Below are 19,749 nucleotides of genomic sequence, written 5' to 3' on the forward strand. Positions count from 1 at the left end.
CACGGGCTGGACACAGTCTGGACATGGGCTGGACACTGGACACAGTCTGGACACAGTCTGGACACAGTCTGGACACAGTCTGGACACTGGACACAGTCTGGACACGGGCTGGACACTGGACACGGGCTGGACACTGGACACAGTCTGGACACGGGCTGGACACTGGACAGTCTGGACACAGTCTGGACACTGGCTGGACACTGGACACTGGACAGTCTGGACACAGTCTGGACACTGGACACAGTCTGGACACAGTCTGGACACGGGCTGGACACAGGCTGGACACAGGCTGGACACAGTCTGGACACGGGCTGCTGCCTCACAGAGTCTGGCCTGTGCTGAGCTCATGTTCAGTGTTTTGTGGCTGATTCTTAAAGTAGATTAAGTGAAACTACAAAGAGCTGAGTAAAAGTGACACCACAGAAACAAAAACCTCAGGGGAAAATTTTGAAACTTTTATTTTTCATAAAAAGCGGATGATGATGATCAGAAAATGCTTCATGTCAAAGACTCATTTTAATGAAATATCTATGACTTTTGATCATTTTGGAGACGTCAGAAAACAGGATTCTTCAAATTCATGATAAAAACTGAGATTTTAAGAAGCTTCATCAGATTTAAATGTCTCTGTTCCAAATAAAACTCCACATCTGAATCAGGTTCATGTGAATCTGAATTGATAAAGTCCCATGACCCAAGTGTGATAAAGTTGGTTTGGTTTAAGTATTTGAGAATAATCATGTAAACACTGGTCACTTGTGTTTGATTGAATGACGTGTGACGTGTGACTCATTATTTCTTCTCACTCGCTTCTTTCCGTGAGATCGTCTTGTTACTATTGGTGTATTTTTGACGATCATTTCTAAAAACAGAAATAATTCTTGTCAGGACGTTTTACATGTTTAAGTGTTGTGTGAGTGCGTTGTGAGGTGTGACAGCCCTGACCTCCCTCCCAGTGACGACTGTAAGAGTCTCTGGTCATCAGGCTCCCACAGCTCACACACGGCTTTGCATTACAAAAACTCTGAAAAACACACAAATATGAGACACACACACACACACACACTCACACACACACACTCACACACTGTCCTGTTTTGTTGAATGTTGTGATAATGTGCACTGGACATGTGTCTGAGTCTGTGGCTTTAATAATCCATCTATATTTATCAAAATAAACAAACTGGACTCGAGTAAAACTGATATTTCCACATTTACTTTCCCATCAAATTAAATAATAATTAGTACAAATCTGAAAACCTGTTATTGGAAAAACGTGGATAGCGAGGCTTAAAAATGTGTTTTAAAAAAACAAAAATAGCTGGACGCCTCCCTGTGTCATGGGCTCGGTGCTTTTTATTTCACATGTTGAACTTGAGCTGCAGTCGACAAAACTCAACGCAGACGATATTAAAAGTGTTCTGTTCAGATCAGGTGTAATTCTACTTTAAGGTAAAACTTCAGGCGGGCGGAGAGAAGCGAGGGAGGAGGGGAAGAGGTGAGGATGGTGGGAGCTTACTTAAAAAAAAGAAAAACTTAACCTGAGCATTTGTCTGTTTATTGTCAAATTGATGATAAAAAAAGAACCTGTCAAATGCACTTCACGTTTCCAGTGACGTGGAGAACGGCGTTCAGTTCTGACCTGTTCTTCGTGGAGAACGGCGTTCTGTTCTGACCTGTTCTTCGTGGAGAACGGCGTTCAGTTCTGACCTGTTCTTTGTGGAGAACGGCGTTCAGTTCTGACCTGTTCTTCGTGGAGAACGGCGTTCAGTTCTGACCTGTTCTTCGTGGAGAACGGCGTTCAGTTCTGACCTGTTCTTCGTGGAGAACGGCGTTCAGTTCTGACCTGTTCTTTGGCGCAGAACCCACAGATCATTCTCGTGGCCAGTTCCATCGGATGGTCCTGGTCCTCGTCATGACAAACATCACAGGGATAAGCCCGACCACAGCAGGGGAACCTGAGAGCAGAAAAACACACGTCAGCAACGTCCAGCAGAGTCCAGCACGGTCCAGCACGGTCCAGCACGGTCCAGCAGAGTCTAACAGTGTAATACAGCGCTCATACTTTGCAGCTGATGTCATCAACGTCTGTGATGCTAACTGTATGCACTGCTCTGTCTGAAGCTCTGTGACTCAGATCTGTCTTTATTAGTCCCACAGGGGGGAAATTCCAGTGTTGCACCGCACAGTTAAAGAACAGAAGGAAAATGGAACATTCAATAAAACAAGATAATAGATAAATAGTTTAAAAATAAACTAAAAATAGACTCTAATGTAACATCTCTGTAAAGTGACTTGTACGTGTGAATGACACATGTTCAGTGTTCACTGTGTTCATTGTTCAGTCTGACACTGAAGCTGCTCTCCAGGACAGAGCGTCCTGCAGGGGGCGAGACTCATGGACCAGCATAGAAATGACCTTAGCCAGGACCCTCCTGTCCCCCACCTCCTGCACTGAGTCCAGAGGACAGCCCAGGACCCTCCTGTCCCCCACCTCCTGCACTGAGTCCAGAGGACAGCCCAGGACCCTCCTGTCCCCCACCTCCTGCACTGAGTCCAGAGGACAGCCCAGGACCCTCCTGTCCCCCACCTCCTGCACTGAGTCCAGAGGACAGCCCAGGACCCTCCTGTCCCCCACCTCCTGCACTGAGTCCAGAGGACAGCCCAGGACGGAGCTGGACTTCTTGATGACCTTGTCCAGCTTCTTCCTCTCCCTCTCTGTGATGCTCCTGCAGACCACACCGTACAGGCTGATGTCACCACAGAGTCATTCAGGTCTTCAGGAGTGTCCCTCTCACTCCAAAGACCTGAGTGTCCTCAGGAGATGGATCCTGCTCTGGTCCTTCCTGTACAGTGTGTCCTGTGAGTCCAGTCCAGTTTGTTGTTCAGATGAACACCCAGGTACTTGTATGAGTCCACTCTCTCAATGTCCCTTCTCTGGATGTTCACTGAGGGGGCAGTAGAGTCGCGTCTGTGGACGTCCACCACCATCTCCTTGGTCTTCTCTGCATTGATGATGAGGTGGTTCTGCTGACACCAGTCCACAAAGTCCTGTGTTAATCTGTGCTCCACAGAGTCATCAGAGACTTCTGCAGGACGTGTCCGTGTTGTGTCTGAAGTCTGCAGTGTAAAGGGTGAAAAGAAAGGACACGAGGACAGTGTCCTGGGGCGCCCCCACACTGGGGCGCCCCCACACTGGGGCGCCCCCACACTGCAGGTCATGAGGTCAGACACGCAGTTGTTGGCTCTCACAAACTGGGGCCGGTTCGTGCGAGTCGTTGGACTTTAACACATAAAATGACAGTCACAAGCTAGCATTAGCATTAGCATTAGCATTAGCATTAGCCAACAGTTTTTCACTAAGTCGCTCTCACCTATTTGTACTCTTTAAATCCATTTTGTATTTTTTCTCGAGTTTTCATACTTACAACTTTTTTGACAGTGTTTGCCAACGTGTGCATTGTGTCTCCACAGTAACTGCTGAACATTACACCATAGATATACACGTAGAACCCCCCCCAGCATGATGTCACCTCAAAGTATGAATACAGCAGTGGTTCTTAACCTTGTTGGAGGTACTGAACCCCACCGGTTCCATATGCACATTCAACCCTTCTTTATTGAAAAATAAAATATAATTTTTTTCAAATTCAAGACATATGTTTGTTTTTACTTGTGCACAAAATAAACCGTGTATTAACATCACTGTGTTCAAAGAATAAAACCAACACAATGTATGAACTCACAACACATTACACACACACATTTTAACAAAGACATGACCTTTTTTAACACTACCACACTGAAATTATTTTAATTTTCTATTGTATTATGTATTCCAATAATGAACATACTTTATTTATGCTATTTATTATTTTTAACATTTTAACACACACACATCACCTCATTTCCATCAGGCCACAATAATAATGAATATTTACTGCAGATCAGTGACTTCTGCTGTTTCCTTTGAGAGACCAGGTCAGAAATGCAGGGCTTCCCCTTGGCCACTCTAATGTCATTTTCACAGCAAAGTCATTTTCACAGCAAAGTCTGTGTGTATTATGTGTATTACACATAATACACATTTGATCCACAAAGTCGTCCTTTGTTTTATCCGTTTCGTCATGTTTAAAACGCAAAACTGTTGCAAAACAGTGCGTAAAGTTACGCAATTACGCGCGCGTAATTTTACGCGCGGATCTTTGCCCGAGGGCGGGCCGTGGGAACATTAAGGAGTTAAACACTTAGAATCATTAGTGAGTTTTCACTCCACATCGGCCACATCGGCTAAAACTCTGGGAGCGGGACATGAGGAGCCTGTCAATGGCGTCGATAATCTGCGCAAATCCGTCTGTGAATCACATAATTGTCTGGAGCAGCTCGTCCCGGTCACACTCACTGACTCACACTGAAAAATAGCGCAGAATGAATTGTTGTGTGTTTATTTTATTTTCAACTCCGGTTTGATTTTTTTTGTGCGCAGCACAGATTTTCTGTGCGCGGAGACCGTGTCAGCAGTGCGCACGCGCGCAGCTTGGAGGGAGCAGTGTTCGGCACAGGAAAGGTGCATTTGTCGAATCAGGACACGGCCCGAGTCTGGAGACGCTCACAGTCCACGAGTCATATGAGTCTGAACCCCGAGGGTTCGATCGAACCACGTTAAGAACCACTGGAATACACTGCAGAGGCCCTTAGAGAGTACCCTGTTAGAGTGGAGAGAGTACCCCGTTAGAGTGGAGAGAGTACCCCGTTAGAGTGGAGAGAGTACCCCGTTAGAGTGGAGAGAGTACCCCGTTAGAGTGGAGAGAGTACCCCGTTAGAGTGGAGAGAGTACCCCATTGGAGTGAGTACCTGAGCCAGCGGTGGCTCTGTCTGTAGTGTTTACAGGCTCCTTTCTGGGGGAGGGGCTTGCCCTTCTGCACGGGGGGTCTCGGGGTGCTCTCAGGTGGACGGTGCTGTCGCTCGGACCTGCAGACACAGAAGAGGCTGTGAGGCTGCGGTCCCAGGATTCACATGTAGGGGGCGCTCACCTGTTTTGCTGCTGCGGGGCTGAATCAGCAGGAATCGTGCACTTTGGACCTGGAGGCTGAGTTTGTCGTGGCAGTGCTCACAGTTTAACTCTTTGGTTTGGCCGTAGGACAGATTCTGAGGGAAACACATGTTTATATTTGTGTGGATGTTTAAGATGTTTGGGGCAAATGGGTCACAGTCTGAGGGAATAAAATCTGTAAATATAAACACACAAACGTGAGGACCTGCCTCGAGGAGGCGATTATTAGAGCTACAGCAAAGATTAAAATAAGTTTGGATTAATATTAAGGTTCTGACAAAAGTAAATATGGTTTAAACTACAGCAAAACTGACCCATATGAGGTTTAATCCATGTCCACACTGTGTCCTCATTGAAACAGACCTGGACTTGTGTTTTGTTTCATTCTCACATGTTTGAGTCACACTTTATTATTAGTCTGTAACATCTCCAAAGCTCAAAATGCGACGTTCCACCTTGTGATGTCATCAAGTGGAAGTTTCCAAGTTCTTCCTCCTTTTACCTTTAGTTCAGTCGAGATAAGAGACAACTCCAGGACTGAAATGATCCAAATGATTCTATAAATGAAGGTGTGTGGAGTTTAAAAACACAGTGGAGCACTTCCTGTATCACCACACGATGACATCACAAGGTGGAACAGAGTGTTTTCAGCCTAAATCTGCAGGTCTGTGTGTTAAACATGTGAACGAAACAAAACACAACTCCAGGTCTGTGTGTGACGAGGAAACGACATTAAAACAGAGAAAAGAGGAATATGAGACTTTTAATGTTTAGGATCAGTCTCTATGAAATGAAAGTCAATGTAACGACCCTGAGGGGTTTACTGACCCCTCGTGTTCTGACCCCTCGCGTCTGACCTCTGCAGCTGAGTCGTGGGAGCAGGTCAAACAGCCGACAGTGAAGAGGCAGCGGTTGAGCAGGAGGTCGAGGGCGGTGGTGTTGTGGAGCTGGAGGTGTCCCAGGACGGTGCTGTACGGGTGGAGGAGGGACGGGGTGAAGGTCGCCCTGATGTCACAGCTGCACTTCTCACACTGAGCCACACAGGGGGCGCCAGAGGACAGGCTGAGCTCTGCACTCACTTTACACCTGAGCACAAACACACAAACACACACAGACACATACACACACACAAACAGACACATACACACACACAAACAGACACACAAACAGACACATACACACACAAACAGACACACAGAGACACACAAACACACAAACACACACAGACACATACACACACAAACAGACACATACACACACACAAACAGACACACAAACAGACACATACACACACACAAACAGACACATACACACACAAACAGACACACAAACAGACACACAGAGACACACAAACACACAGACATACACACACAGACATACACACACAGACATACACACCCCGACACACCCCCACAGACATACACACACACATACACACACAGAGACACACAAACACACCCCAACATACACAGACACACACACAAAACACACACACACAAATGCAGACAAAACTTTTTACCTTGTTCACAACTGTAGATATTAAAGTCACTTCTGCTAAAATGTTCACTGCCCTAAAACATTGTTCTAACCTTTAACCCCTAACCTTTAACCCCTAACCTTTAACCCTTAACCTTTAACCCTTAACGTTAACCTTAACCCCTTTCCTAACTTAAGATACACCTGGTTTAGTCCTAATTTAGACCTGGTATAAGCATTTATAAGAAGTATTAAGACATGGTTTAGTTCTGACTTAAACCTGGTTTAGTCTAAACCAGGACTAAACCAGGACTAAACCAGGACTAAACCAGGACTAAACCAGGACTAAACCAGGACTAAACCAGGACTAAACCAGGACGGTCAGGCTGTAGATGTGTCCAGGACACTCATTTGCAAACAGAGGGACAGAGGGACCCACTCATGGCAAGACGGGAGACATGTGGAGGACTGAAACATGTGGAGACCTGTACCTTCTTCTTTCAGAGGCTCCTCTGTCCTCCACTCGTTCCCTGTATTAATGGCCCCTGTTTGAACTCGTTCTCAGTATAAAAGACACATGTCCACAACCTCAAACAGTCAGACTCAAACTCCACTATGGACAAGACCAAAGAGCAAAGGAACCACAAACAAAACTGTAGACACCAGGCCCCGAACACTCAGTCTGCAACAGGGAAGAAGGAAATCAACTGTGGAGCAACTATTAGAAAATGAAAGACAAGACACTGATAATGTCCCTCGATCTGGGGTCCACAAAGATCTCACCCCGTGGGGTCAAAATGACACAAGAACAATGAGCAAAACCCCCAGAACCACACGGGGCGACCGAGTGAATGACCTGCAGAGAGCTGGGGCCAAAGTAACAAAGTGTAACCCAGGTTGAAATTCTGTCATATTAAAACAATGTTTGATTAAACTCCTGCTTTGACCTGCCGTTAAATCTTGTTTATATAAAAGCAACATTTATATATTTATTCCTGTCCTCCGTGTCTCATACGTGCCTTACGTAACCGCACCCCTAATCACGTGACCCGCGTCCGCCAATCACAGCACACAGAGCACCTTTTCAATCTGTGACGGCAGCTTCCCAGTCAGATCTGTGGGGGAAGCTCCCGAGGCAGCTGTGAAAAGAGCTAAACCTCCGGTCCGTGGGGAGTCCGTGACGTCATCACGCGATGTTAAACTGAGGAATTGGTGAGTTTTGAATGAATGTAACGCGCTGTTAGCATCCGACGCTAAGCTAACTAGCTTAGCATTAGCATGCTCGGGCTAACGTTGGTTTCTTGTTTGTGCTTATTGTAAAACTTATGTAATGCCTTTTTGGAGCATTTAGCACTTTGTTGTGAATTGATTATTCAATGTTTATGCTGTAATTTAAGACCCAATTATTGCTAAATGATTGTTTTAAATGTATTCATGTGAAAACCTGCGAGGTTAACACTGCACCTTGTTCAGAGATTATTTAATTGCAATTGAACAATTGTATTTTGAATGGTAAATTAATTCGTGTACACAATGGAACTGAGCAATGTAACTTAGTTCAGGTTAATTACTTTAGACATTTGATTTTTATTCAAGTCACTAAAGTAATCCTGTTTATTCAAATGCAGGCCAGGTGTTCTTGATTAGGATGGCGAGCTAAGACCGGAGCCTACATCTTCATCATCTCACCCTACGGGTCTGGTAGGAGGCTGACACAGCTCCACTCTTTCAATCTTTTGCTGACTTTTGTAACTGTAATCAAAGCCAACGGACACTATTCCAATGAACAATACAAACGGATACTACGCAAAGAACTCACACTCTCAAATATCAACTTCACTTTATTTGTGTCCCCCATGGGGCAATTAGTTTTACAATGGAGAGAAAAACAAAAAAGACAAACACATATAAAAACATTGAAAGGACACAAGAAAAACCAGTACATATTTGTCTATCTACAGAACAGGAAAAATACCCAGCGGTAAGTAAGATTAAAATGGGTTTCTACCCTGAACAGCATTTAAAAGCAAAATGGCCGCAGGAATAAAAGAGTTCTTGTACCTATTACTTCTCACTGAAGGAAACCTGAGCCTAGAGCCAGAAGGAAGAAAACTAAACTCATCATGAAGAGGATGAGCATCATCAGACAAGATGCTCCTTCCTTCTCACCTGTCTGGAGAACAGCTCAGACAGAGAAGTCTGCTGGACCCCCAAGATTTTCTCACTCAAATGTACAATTCTACTGAGAGATTTTTTAGCTTTGATATTCAGATTCCCATACCAACACAACATAGAAAAAGTTAAAACAGACTCAACGCAAGATTTATAGAACAAAGTCATCAAAGTCCTGTCCACCTGGAAGTACGACAGTTTTCTGAGGCAGAACAGATGCTCTGACCTCTCGTGCACAGCATGTCTGTGTTATCATTAAAGTTCAGTTTGTGGTCAATCAAGGTCAATCAATTTTCCCCTAGCTCTACCTCTTGACCTTTGATAACAGTCGCTCTGGGAGTTGTGACCTGTCTGCTAAAGTCAATAGACATATCTTTAGTCTTACTGACATTTAGTTTTAAAAAAGAGTTGTCACACCACTGTACCATGTCCTCAACAACTGGGCCATGGTCCTTTTCATCGCCATGTAAAAGACTGATGATGACAGTCGTCTGCAAATTTCAATATATGTCGATTTACATAATTACTGCGACAGTCATTTGTATACAAAATATATAAAAGTGGTGAGAGCACACAACCCTGAGGAGATCCTGTAGAAGAATTTAAGACATCAGAGAGGCACCCATTCACCTTTACCCTCTGTGATCTCCCAATGAAGAAGTCCAAAATCCAGCCCACCATGTTAAAATCCAAATTAAAATTTGAAACAAGTTTATCAATTAAAAGGTGTGGCTGGATGGTATTAAAAGCTGAGAAGTCCAAGAATAGGAGCCTTGCATGAGTTTTCGAGCTCTCTAGGTGTTTAAGGACCATATTTAAAAGAGTTGCTGTGGCATCCTCCACCCCCCGGCCCGCCCTGTGTGCGAATTGCAGGGGGTCAAGCAAGTGCTCCACTAAAGGAACAAGTTCATTTTTCATAAGCCTCTCGAAGGATTTCATAACTAGTGAGGTCAAAGCCACTGGTCTAAAATCATTTAAAACCTTGGGGTGTTTTGTTTTGGCCACAGGAATTATTGTGCTTTGTTTCCATGTCTTTGGCACCCTCTGCTGGTGGATCGACATCTGAAATATATAAAAGAAAACTGGACCTAATTGTTCCGCACAGGAGGACAACAGGCGGCCACAAATATTATCTGGGCCTGGACTTTTCTTCGCATTAGTTTGTCTAAAGCAAGAGCCCACTAACCGTTCATTGAAAGGCGGTGAGCCAGGGCAAAGCAAATCATTTTTCCGTTTAAGAATTTCATTAGTAAAATCCATTGTTTCAAATCTAAGGTAAAAGGAATTAAAAACTTGAGCTAATTGTTTATCAGATTTAATATCATTCAAGTTAATCTTAGACTGTTTCTGCCTGGTGGAACCTAGAATAGTGTTTAGGCCATCGCAGGCCGAGCCCATTCTATTTTGTCCCAACTGATTCTCAAGCCTTGATTTATAATTTATTTTAGCTCTCCTAATTTCACATTTGATCTCTCTTGTTACTTGCTTTAGTTCTAACAGGTTACCCTCGCGAAAAGCCCTTCTCTTTTTACCCAGTAAGATCTTCAAGGTTTTCGTAACCCATGGTTTATTATTTGGGTATAATTTAACGGTCTTTTGGGGGATCACGTGATCCTCACAAAAGAGAACGTAACTACTGACAACATCAGTCAACTCATCAATGCCAGAAGAAGACTCATAAAACGTATCCCAGTCCGTACATTCGAAACAGCCTTGTAGGCACGTCACTGCGTCCTCAGTCCACTGTTTGGACTGTCTGGTCTGGACGCTTCCTCGCCTCAGGACAGTGCGATATGTTGGGATCAACTGCACACAGTTGTGGTCGGCGCTCCCCAATGGTGGAAGAGGGTAAGACTTGTACGCTCCCTCGATTGAGCCGTAACACAAGTCCAATGATTTATTGCGTCTAGTTGGACACGTCACGTATTGGAAGAAGTTCCGCAGGACAGTTTTTAGGGAGCACTATTGAAAAGTAAGTAATAAGTGGACGCCACCCGTACGGATTAACTTCCTTTCATTTTCTTCCTTTTGTTGCTTCTAACTCATCTCGACCAACTAGAACTTAAAGTGCACTTACCTATCGAATCTGCAGACTGTAAATATTTGGGGGTTTCATTATTGTTTTCATTATTATTATATTACTATTTTGTGTTTTGCTATTTTTGTTTCTGTAAATATTATGTTGTACTATTCACTTCAATATACGGTGCCAGTACCCAACATAATTCTTGCCTCCTGCTGCATTTCTTACTTACTACACCAGCTCCAGCAGTCGAATCCCAATCTTCTGATCTCAGTCAAACTCAGCCCAATTCACACAGTAACTTTCCCTTTTATTAATAAATATAAGTTAGCACGCAAATACATGCTACAAAAGGGACCATCAGTAACACACTACACCACCAGGGACTCAAATCCTGCAGTGTCAGACGTGTCCTCTGCTTAAAACAGGACATGTCCAGGCCCGTCTGAAGTTCGATAGAAGCATTTGGATGATCCAGAGGAGGATTGGGAGAATGTCATATGGTCAGATCAAACCAAAATACAACTTTTTGGTAAAAACTCAACTTGTCGTGTTTGGAGGAGAGAGAATGCTGAGTTGGATCCAAAGAACACCAGACCTACTGTGAATCATGAGGGTGGAAACATCATGCTTTGGGGCTGTTTTTCTGCAAAGGGACCAGGACGATTGATCCGTGTAAAGGAAAGAATGAATGGGGCCATCAGCAAAGGCACTGAAGGTGAAACGGGGCTGGGTCTTTCAGCGTGACAATGATCCCAAACACGCCCTCCGGGCGATGGAGTGGCTTTGTAAGAAGCATTTCAAGGTCCTGGAGTGGCCCAGTCTCCAGATCTCAACCCCATAGTAAATCTTTGGAGGGAGTTGAAAGTCTGTGTTGCCCCAAAACATCACTGCTCTAGAGGAGATCTGCAGGAGGAATGGACCAAACTACAGCAACAGGGAAAACCTCTGGAGACTCACAGAAAACATTTGACCTCTGTCATTGCCAAGAAAGGCTATATAAAAAAGTATAGCCAATAACTATAGCGTATAGTTATTGGCCAAATACTTATTTTCTACCATAATTTGCAAATTAATTGTTTAAAAATCAGACAATGTGTGTTTTCTGGATTTTTTTCTCTCATTCTGTCTCATAGTTGAAGTGAAACTATGGCCTCTCTCATCTTTTTAAGTGGGAGAACTTGCACAATTGGTGGCGGACTACATACTTTCTTGCCCCATTGTAAGTGCTGACTCTTTCAATCAATTTAGCATATAAAGATTTGTATCTTGTACATCACTTAAATCATTTTGAGAAAAAAATCATATTTAAAGTTATTTCCATTCAGGGACAATGTAAGATTTATGAGGGGATTTTGAACATCATTAAAATCTTGCTGCAGTTTTTAAAATACCTGACCAGCAAAGGGAGCTTGCATTCAAAACAGCAACCAATGGAATGAGTTAAGAAATGCCCGAGAGAGTAGAAGACCCTAGATCACTGTTACACAACGGTCAGTGGAGCCTACAGAGCCGTGCCCCGCGCTGCTCTAGGATTCTCTGATCACGTCATGGTTCACCTCATCCCTGCTTACAAACAACGGCTGAGACTCTCCAAACCTGCTGTGAGGACTTCTAAGAAGTGGACCAGTGAGGCTGTGGAGGAGCTTCACACGTGTTTGGACACTACAGACTGGGATGTGTTCAAGGCCACAGACAGTTTGGATGAGGACACAGACACTGTGACGTCATACATTCAGTTCTGTGAGGACAGCATCATTCCATCATGCACCAGGGTGACTTTTAACAACGACAAACCCTGGTTCACACCCACACTGAGACATCTGAGGAGGGAAAAGGAGACGGCTTTCGTGAAGGCTACAGGCGTAGCAAGTATGCTTTTAGCAAAGAGGTGGAAAAGGCTAAAGCGAAGTACAATACACTTCTGGAGCAGCATTTCCCCACCAACGACTCTGCTTCTGTCTGGAGAGGGCTTAGGCAAATCACCAACTACAGGCCCAAAGCCCCTCCCGCCGTGGACAACAAACAACTAGCAGAAAAGTTAAACGGCTTTTATACGAGGTTTGAGGTCTCACACCCCTCCCCCTCCTCCCCCACCATCATGGACATTACCTCCAAACCCACCTCGGACCCCCCTCCTCCCCCACTGCCCTCACAGTTTTGGAGCAGGACGTGACTAAGCTTTTCAGGAAGCAGAATCCCCGTAAGGCCGCGGGCCCAGATGGTGTCTCTCCTTAGACACTGTGCTGAGGAACTGGCTCCTGTCTTCATGGACATTTTTAACACCTCCCTGGAGTCATGTCACGTCCCAACCTGCTTCAAGCTGTCCACCATCGTGCCCGTCCCCAAGAAGCCCAGGATCACTGGACTTAATGACTACAGACCTGTGGTGCTGACGTCTGTAGTCATGAAGTTATTTGAGCACCTGGTCCTGCACCACCTCAAGTCCTGGACCCTCTGCAGTTTGCTCACAGAGCAAAACGGTCTGTAGATGACGCCATTAACCTGGCCCTTCACTTCATCCTCCAGCATCTGGACTCCCCGGGAACCTACGCCAGGATCCTGTTTGTGGACTTCAGCTCTGCATTCAACACCATCCTCCCTGCTCTGCTCCAGGACAAGCTCGCTCAGCTCAATGTGCCTGACTCCACCTGCAGGTGGATCATTGACTTCCTTACAGACAGGAGACGGCGCGTATGGCTGGGGAATAATGTCTCTGACACTGGGACTATCAGCACAGGGGCTCCACAGGGCTGTGTACTTTCTCCCCTGCTCTTCTCCCTGTACACCACCTGCTGCACATGCCCTTATTTGTATTTGTATTTATTCAGTGTGTTTTATGTTGCACTTTTTCACCAAAATAAGTTCCTAGTTTGTGAACTGTGTTCACAAACGATGGCAATAAAAGGATTCTGATTCTAATATAGTAAAAAGTAGCAGGCTCAAAATTTAGCCTTGGGGTGCTCCTTTACTTAATGATAGAGATTTAGATTTAAACCCAGTGGCTACTGCCTGGGTTCTGGTTGAAAGAAAGTGTTTGAACCAATCAGCACATCTCCTTTGCATCCTCTGCTCCTCTGACGCTCTCCTCTGTATCCTCTGTAGCCCAAACCATCTAAATCTCAACATCTTTGCCTTCATCTCTCCTAAAATGGTTTGATTTCGAGATGTGACAAGAATGAGTGGATGAAGAAAAGTAAACATACAGATCATTTTATTCAAATCTTTTTTTCTTATCTTTTACAAAAAATGTTTTGATTTTTTTTTTTTTTTTTTTTTGGAAAACATCAGTCACTATTGTCCATAGATTTCTTTTTAAACACATGCACATCATATTTATATTTGTATTTTACCTACATTTAACTTGTGTAGAAAGGAAGCATCTATTGTTTTCCGGTTTGCTGCATGTAGCACTCTGCTAGGGTCGCAATGTCTGTTCCTGTTTTTTCGTTATGTACATCCAGTTTAGAGGAGGCCACATCTTTTTCTGCAGATCATGTCTGTGAGCAGTGACAGTGTTTGGAGAGACCTGCAGGTGGCAGCAGAGGCGAGACACCAGGACCATTCTGAGGCTTGAGTCCTTGAGTCCATAGGTCAGAGTTGTCAGACACCGCGGCATCATCAATAAAAACACGTTAACCACCACAGAAAGCCGCCCAGCCAAAACTGGGTCTACCATAGCGACCTCAGCTCTTAAAAAAGGCCCCATGGTGGACATGAGGGTCAGACTCAACTGAAACATGTGCATGAGCAGCATGTTCCGAGCTTTGTTTGCAGACTCCTTTTCTGTGGAGGCAGAGAGCGCAACCACCATCACACCAATGAAGGATGACATGATTACTAAACCTGTGAACAGAAACAGCACAATGGTGGATATCGTCTGGTAGACCTTAGATCGAGGTCCGAGCAACAGGGCGACGGAGGAGCAGTAAGAATTCATCTGAAGGCTGGGGAGCAGGTGGAAGGGGAATTCAACAAGGAGCAAAACACGAATCAAAACGTCCACACAGCCCATCCCCCAAACACAGACGATGGCAAAGGCCGTGTTCCTCATGGTGACTATGGTGGGGTAATGAAACGGGAAACAAACAGCGATGTAACGCTCTGTGGACATGACAGACAGTGTGAGAGGAGAGATCTTGACGCAGAGGTAAGAGATCATGGTGTAAAATCCACACAGAGGGTAGGACAGGTTCACGTTAGCGATACTTTGCATGTACATCACCTGCCCCATGAAGAGCACGATGGAGTCCCCCACCACCAGGTTCAGCAGGAGCATGTACCGTGACGTCTCCCTGAACACAGGCCGACTGCACAGGGTGTGGATGATGATGCCGTTTATGACCAGGAATATGAGGGCGGCAAGGTTGGTCAACGTGACAAACACAATCCTAAAGCTGATAATTGTTGTCCTGGCCTGTTCTGTGAGGTTTTGATAGAAGCTTGGAAACTCCATCACTCATTCAGGGATCAACTGAAACAAAGAAGGCTGAACAATTAAACTTTCAGGTGCAAGATCCAACATTTGAGTAAAAATATCAATTAATAAATAAATGCAATGAACAACAACAGTCTAGGTGCTCAGAGAGCCCGTGCATTATTTTTTTTTTTACCTGCAGCAAGTGACCCCAGCCTCAAGCCAAGATGGCGCCACGTACGGTCGCCCTGGTGAATTGGTGCGCTATGTGTTTTTGTTTTTGTGCGTTTGTCCTGTGTCAGCATGCTCTTACACTCGTGAAGAGCTCTTATCCATTAGAACAACGATTCCTAGTAATCTACTGCCAGTTTTGTTTTTTTAGTGCCTGCATTAGATTTTGTTCACTCTTTGACCAAAAGAGTGAGACGCCAAAGACGAGGAAAGCAGGCAGGGACCTTGGTGGATCTTTGGAGACGCGGCGCTCGCATGCCCTTACCTGGGATTTTCTTCTCTAACGTTCGTTCACTCAGCAACAAGACGGACGAACTGGCGCTGCTGATGAGGAGAAACAAGGACTTTTCTTCCTCTTGCGTCTTGTGCTTCACAGAGACATGGCTCAACGAGCGTATCCCGGACTGTGCGCTTCACCTGGAGGGATTCCAGCTCTTCCGCGCGGACAGACAACGGGGACTCTCCGGGGGAAAGACGAAAGGTGGAGGTGTCTGTTTCTACATCAACAATGCCTGGTGTACGGATGTGACTGATCTCCCAACACTGCTCTCCCGCCGTGGAATATCTGTTCATTAACTGTAGGCCTTTCTATTCTCCACGTGCGATCGCTTCATTCATTCTGGCCGCTGTTTACATCCCTCCGTGCGCGGCTCACGGAGCAGATTTTGAATGTGGAGAGAACCTTCCCGGACTCTTTACTGATCATCCTGGGGGATTTTAATAAGGGAAATCTGAGCCAGGAACTGCCCAAGTACAAACAGTTTATTAATTGCCTGACGAGAGAGCAGAAGACGCTGGATCACTGTTACACAACAGTCAGTAGAGCCTACAGAGCCTACAGAGCCTACAGAGCCGTGCCCCGCGCTGCTCTAGGATTCTCTGATCACGTCATGGTTCACCTCATCCCTGCTCACAAACAACGGCTGAAACTCTTCAAACCTGCTGTGAGGACTTCTAAGACGTGGAGCAGTGAGGCTGTGGAGGAGCTTCACACGTGTTTGGACACTACAGACTGGGATGTGTTCAAGGCCACAGACAGTTTGGATGAGGACACAGACACTGTGACGTCATACATTCAGTTCTGTGAGGACAGCATCATTCTAATTGAATTTGTATTTATTCAGTTTGTTTTATGTTGCACTTAATCACCAAAGTAAGTTCCTAGTTTGTGAACTGTGTTCACAAACGATGGCAATAAAAGTCTTGATTCTGATTCTGATCCAAATAGGTCCTAAAGAAAATCAACTAATAGAACATTATATGTTACTGTTAGCGATTTGCTAGAGACAAGCACAATTTTAATAACATATGTAATATAATCAACCTTTTTTTAACTAAAGACTAAGTCTACATCAGGACTGAACTGGGCCAAAGCATGTCTAAAACACGAACAAAACCATAAATAATCTAGCTCTAAACCATGACTGACCTGATGTAACCTAACCTAAATAAATGTGTCCCTAAATTGAATTAATACCAGAACTGCAGAGGATAACTACAAACAGTCTGTGTACCACCACTGAGTTAGACAATGATTTTAAAAGTGTTTGGTCCCTCCACATGAATCACAATATGTGTCTGTGAGTTCATGAAGTACATTAACTATTTGAATGAGTTTATGTTTTTGATTCTCAGTTGAAATAAATAAAATGTTTCTTCCGCCAAAGTTCAATTCAACAGTTCACAGGTTTCTATTAAATCACAATGAGTTTTTGATTGAAGTTGTTTTTCATTTTGTAATTTAAATAAGACACAAAAGTGTCCTGTGGTCTGACTAATAATTCAAATAAAATAATAATAAATGTGTTGGCATAAAGTCAAGTACGTTTCTTTACGTAAAATGGAACCTGTTTCTTTCTAGAAATATTTTTGTATTTTGCTATAGAGGTTTTGATATTGAAATATGTTAAATTAAGATTCCAGAGAATCACCAGGACTAAATCAGTACAGTGGTTTTAAGGTGCTTTGTTTTATTTTCCCCCCAAGCAGTTATCCATCTGTTAGTTATCTTTTTTGACTACATCTGTCAGAAATCTTACTCCAAATATGTAAACACACTTGAACAATCAGATCAAGATTATTATTCTTATTCAAAATGTTTTACTTTAGGTTTAGGCTCCAACTACAACAGCACTGAAGTACAATGAACTATGCCATTTCCCACAGAGAAGCACTGGATACAGAAAACTGCTCTGAAATGATGGTAAACGTCATTAAAAACAGTGATATTTGTAAAGCTCTAAAGCCACACTCAGCCTCTCACTCTCCCACAGAAGCACACACAGTGTTATATTACCATGAGTCCTGCAGCAGATCTCTCAGACTGGAGTCAGTGTAGGGCCGTCTGAGCTCCCACAATGCACTGCTTTAAAACTCTTTGCCACAAATGACCTCACTGCTCGCCGCCATTTTGCGTCTGATGTCAATAACAACATGAGTCTAAATGATGCCTTCAGGGACCTGCAGCCCTCAGAGTTTCATCATTGTTTTTGACCAACACTTTGACTTTGGGAGTTCAAACTTTCTACGTCCAGATTCACTGAACACTCAAACTCCAGTTCAACAGAGCAGAGTTACTCATCCTGTCACATCTAATGTCAACTAAAAGTAACAAATGTGGGCTCCAGACCAAACTTTTAAATGCAGTGCACCAACAAACACAACCAAAAAGACTGACCATGACAGAGGAGTGCTAATGTAACACGGGTGACAAAACTGCCTTTAGCTTTATATTTTCTCTTATTCCATTGCTCTTGTATTCAGTTACGTGACTTTGAATGTCCATTTACGTAGCTTTGATATTGTGACTCTGGAACCACCAGCAGACACAAGAGATGGACTCTCATAAGTGGCCCAAGTAAATGTATTGAATAATAATCACCCACAGGAGCCGACTATCCCCGTTCAAGTGCTTCAGACGAGCTGTGTTGTAACGCTCGGCACAAGGGGGGACCAAAGATACAGGACTTGGGGGAAAGTTTACAGTGTTTATTTACAAAGGTGCAAAATACGTGAATGATGTGATGTGAGCCTGACCGACGCGCCCAACCCCTCGCAGAAAGCGCGCCACACCTGGGAGGTGAATTGAGTGCCCCGGTCAGACACAATGTCCAGAGGGATTCCATGCAGCCGGAACACGTGGTTCGTGATCTGGTCGGTGGTTTCCTTGGCAGTGGGAAGTTTTGGCAGGGCGATGAAGTGGACGGCCTTGGAGAAGCGGTCGACAATGGTGAGGATGACCGTGTTACCTTGGGATGGCGGGAGGCCTGTAACAAAGTCCACCGCCACATGGGACCAAGGACACTTAGGGAGCGGATGCAGCAGACCGGACGGTGCCAAGTGGGAGGCCTTACCCCAGGCACACACTTATCCATGCATTTGTCTCCAGTAGATTAGACGACTGTAACGTCCTGCTCACTGGCCTCTCCAAACGAGCCTTAAGACAGCTGCAGTACATCCAGAACGCTGCCGCTCGGGTCCTGACTAGAACCAGGAAGTACGAGCACATAAGTCCTGTGCTCAGGTCTCTGCACTGGCTTCCTGTAGCTCAAAGAATAGACTTTAAATCAGCTCTGCTTGTGTATAAGTCTCTCCATGGCCGAGGTCCAAAGTACATCTCCGACATGTTAGTGCCATATGAACCATCTCACACTCTGAGGACTTCAGGGATCGGCCTCCTGCTGGTGCCCAGAGTCAGGACTAAACATGGGGAATCAGCGTTTAAATTTTATGCAGCTAAAACTTGGAACAGTCTTCCTGAAGATGTGAGACAGGCCTCTACTTTGACAATGTTCAAATCCAGGCTCAAAACGGTTCTGTTTAGCTGTGCATACGACTGAAAGGTTTTTATTCTTTTAATGTTAATTTTATGATGATTATTTGTGATTATTTATGTTTTGATTTGTGATTTTAATGTCTTTCTTATTCTGTAAAGCACTTTGAATTACCTTGTGTACGAATTGCCTTGCCTTGCCACTGAGTCATACGAAGGGCGACCAGTTTGAGACGCTCTTCTGAAATAACACATTTTCTCAGTTTGCCTTTAGTTATACATTATTAATAATGATAAATGATGATCATCTATGTGAACACACTGATCATGTTGCAAGACACTGATCACATTAATGATTTCTCAAAATAATTATCAACAATGAGCAACAAGGGAAACAGATCAGTATTCTTCACTTTAACTTTACTGATCTTAGTAGTCTTAGTTACATCACTACATCTCATAGTGTCCCATTTTCACTATCCATTGACAAACCTTTTTAACAAAACATAAATAATATACATTGCCCCATGTTTCATAAAGTTATCAATTATGTAATGTTAGAGAAAAATAATCTCACATATTTTTAAATAAATCTCGGTTGCGTT

General features: G+C 44.2%; 1 protein-coding gene across 1 annotated transcript; it reads right to left on the reverse strand.

Moving 5' to 3' along the window:
- Nucleotides 1–953: 953 nt before the first annotated feature.
- Nucleotides 954–9,149, reverse strand: LOC129456796 (uncharacterized). The gene is made up of 6 exons (XM_055226671.1): nucleotides 9,127–9,149; nucleotides 5,911–6,139; nucleotides 5,034–5,148; nucleotides 4,855–4,971; nucleotides 1,847–1,958; nucleotides 954–1,024 (listed from the first exon to the last, which is right to left on the reverse strand). Exons 1-5 carry the CDS (start codon nucleotides 9,147–9,149, stop codon nucleotides 1,873–1,875), a joined length of 570 nt encoding a protein of 189 aa, XP_055082646.1. The 3' UTR covers nucleotides 954–1,024; nucleotides 1,847–1,872.
- Nucleotides 9,150–19,749: the final 10,600 nt, after the last annotated feature.

The sequence above is a fragment of the Periophthalmus magnuspinnatus genome, chromosome 14 (assembly GCF_009829125.3).
Source record: "Periophthalmus magnuspinnatus isolate fPerMag1 chromosome 14, fPerMag1.2.pri, whole genome shotgun sequence".
Lineage (NCBI taxonomy): Eukaryota > Metazoa > Chordata > Actinopteri > Gobiiformes > Gobiidae > Periophthalmus > Periophthalmus magnuspinnatus.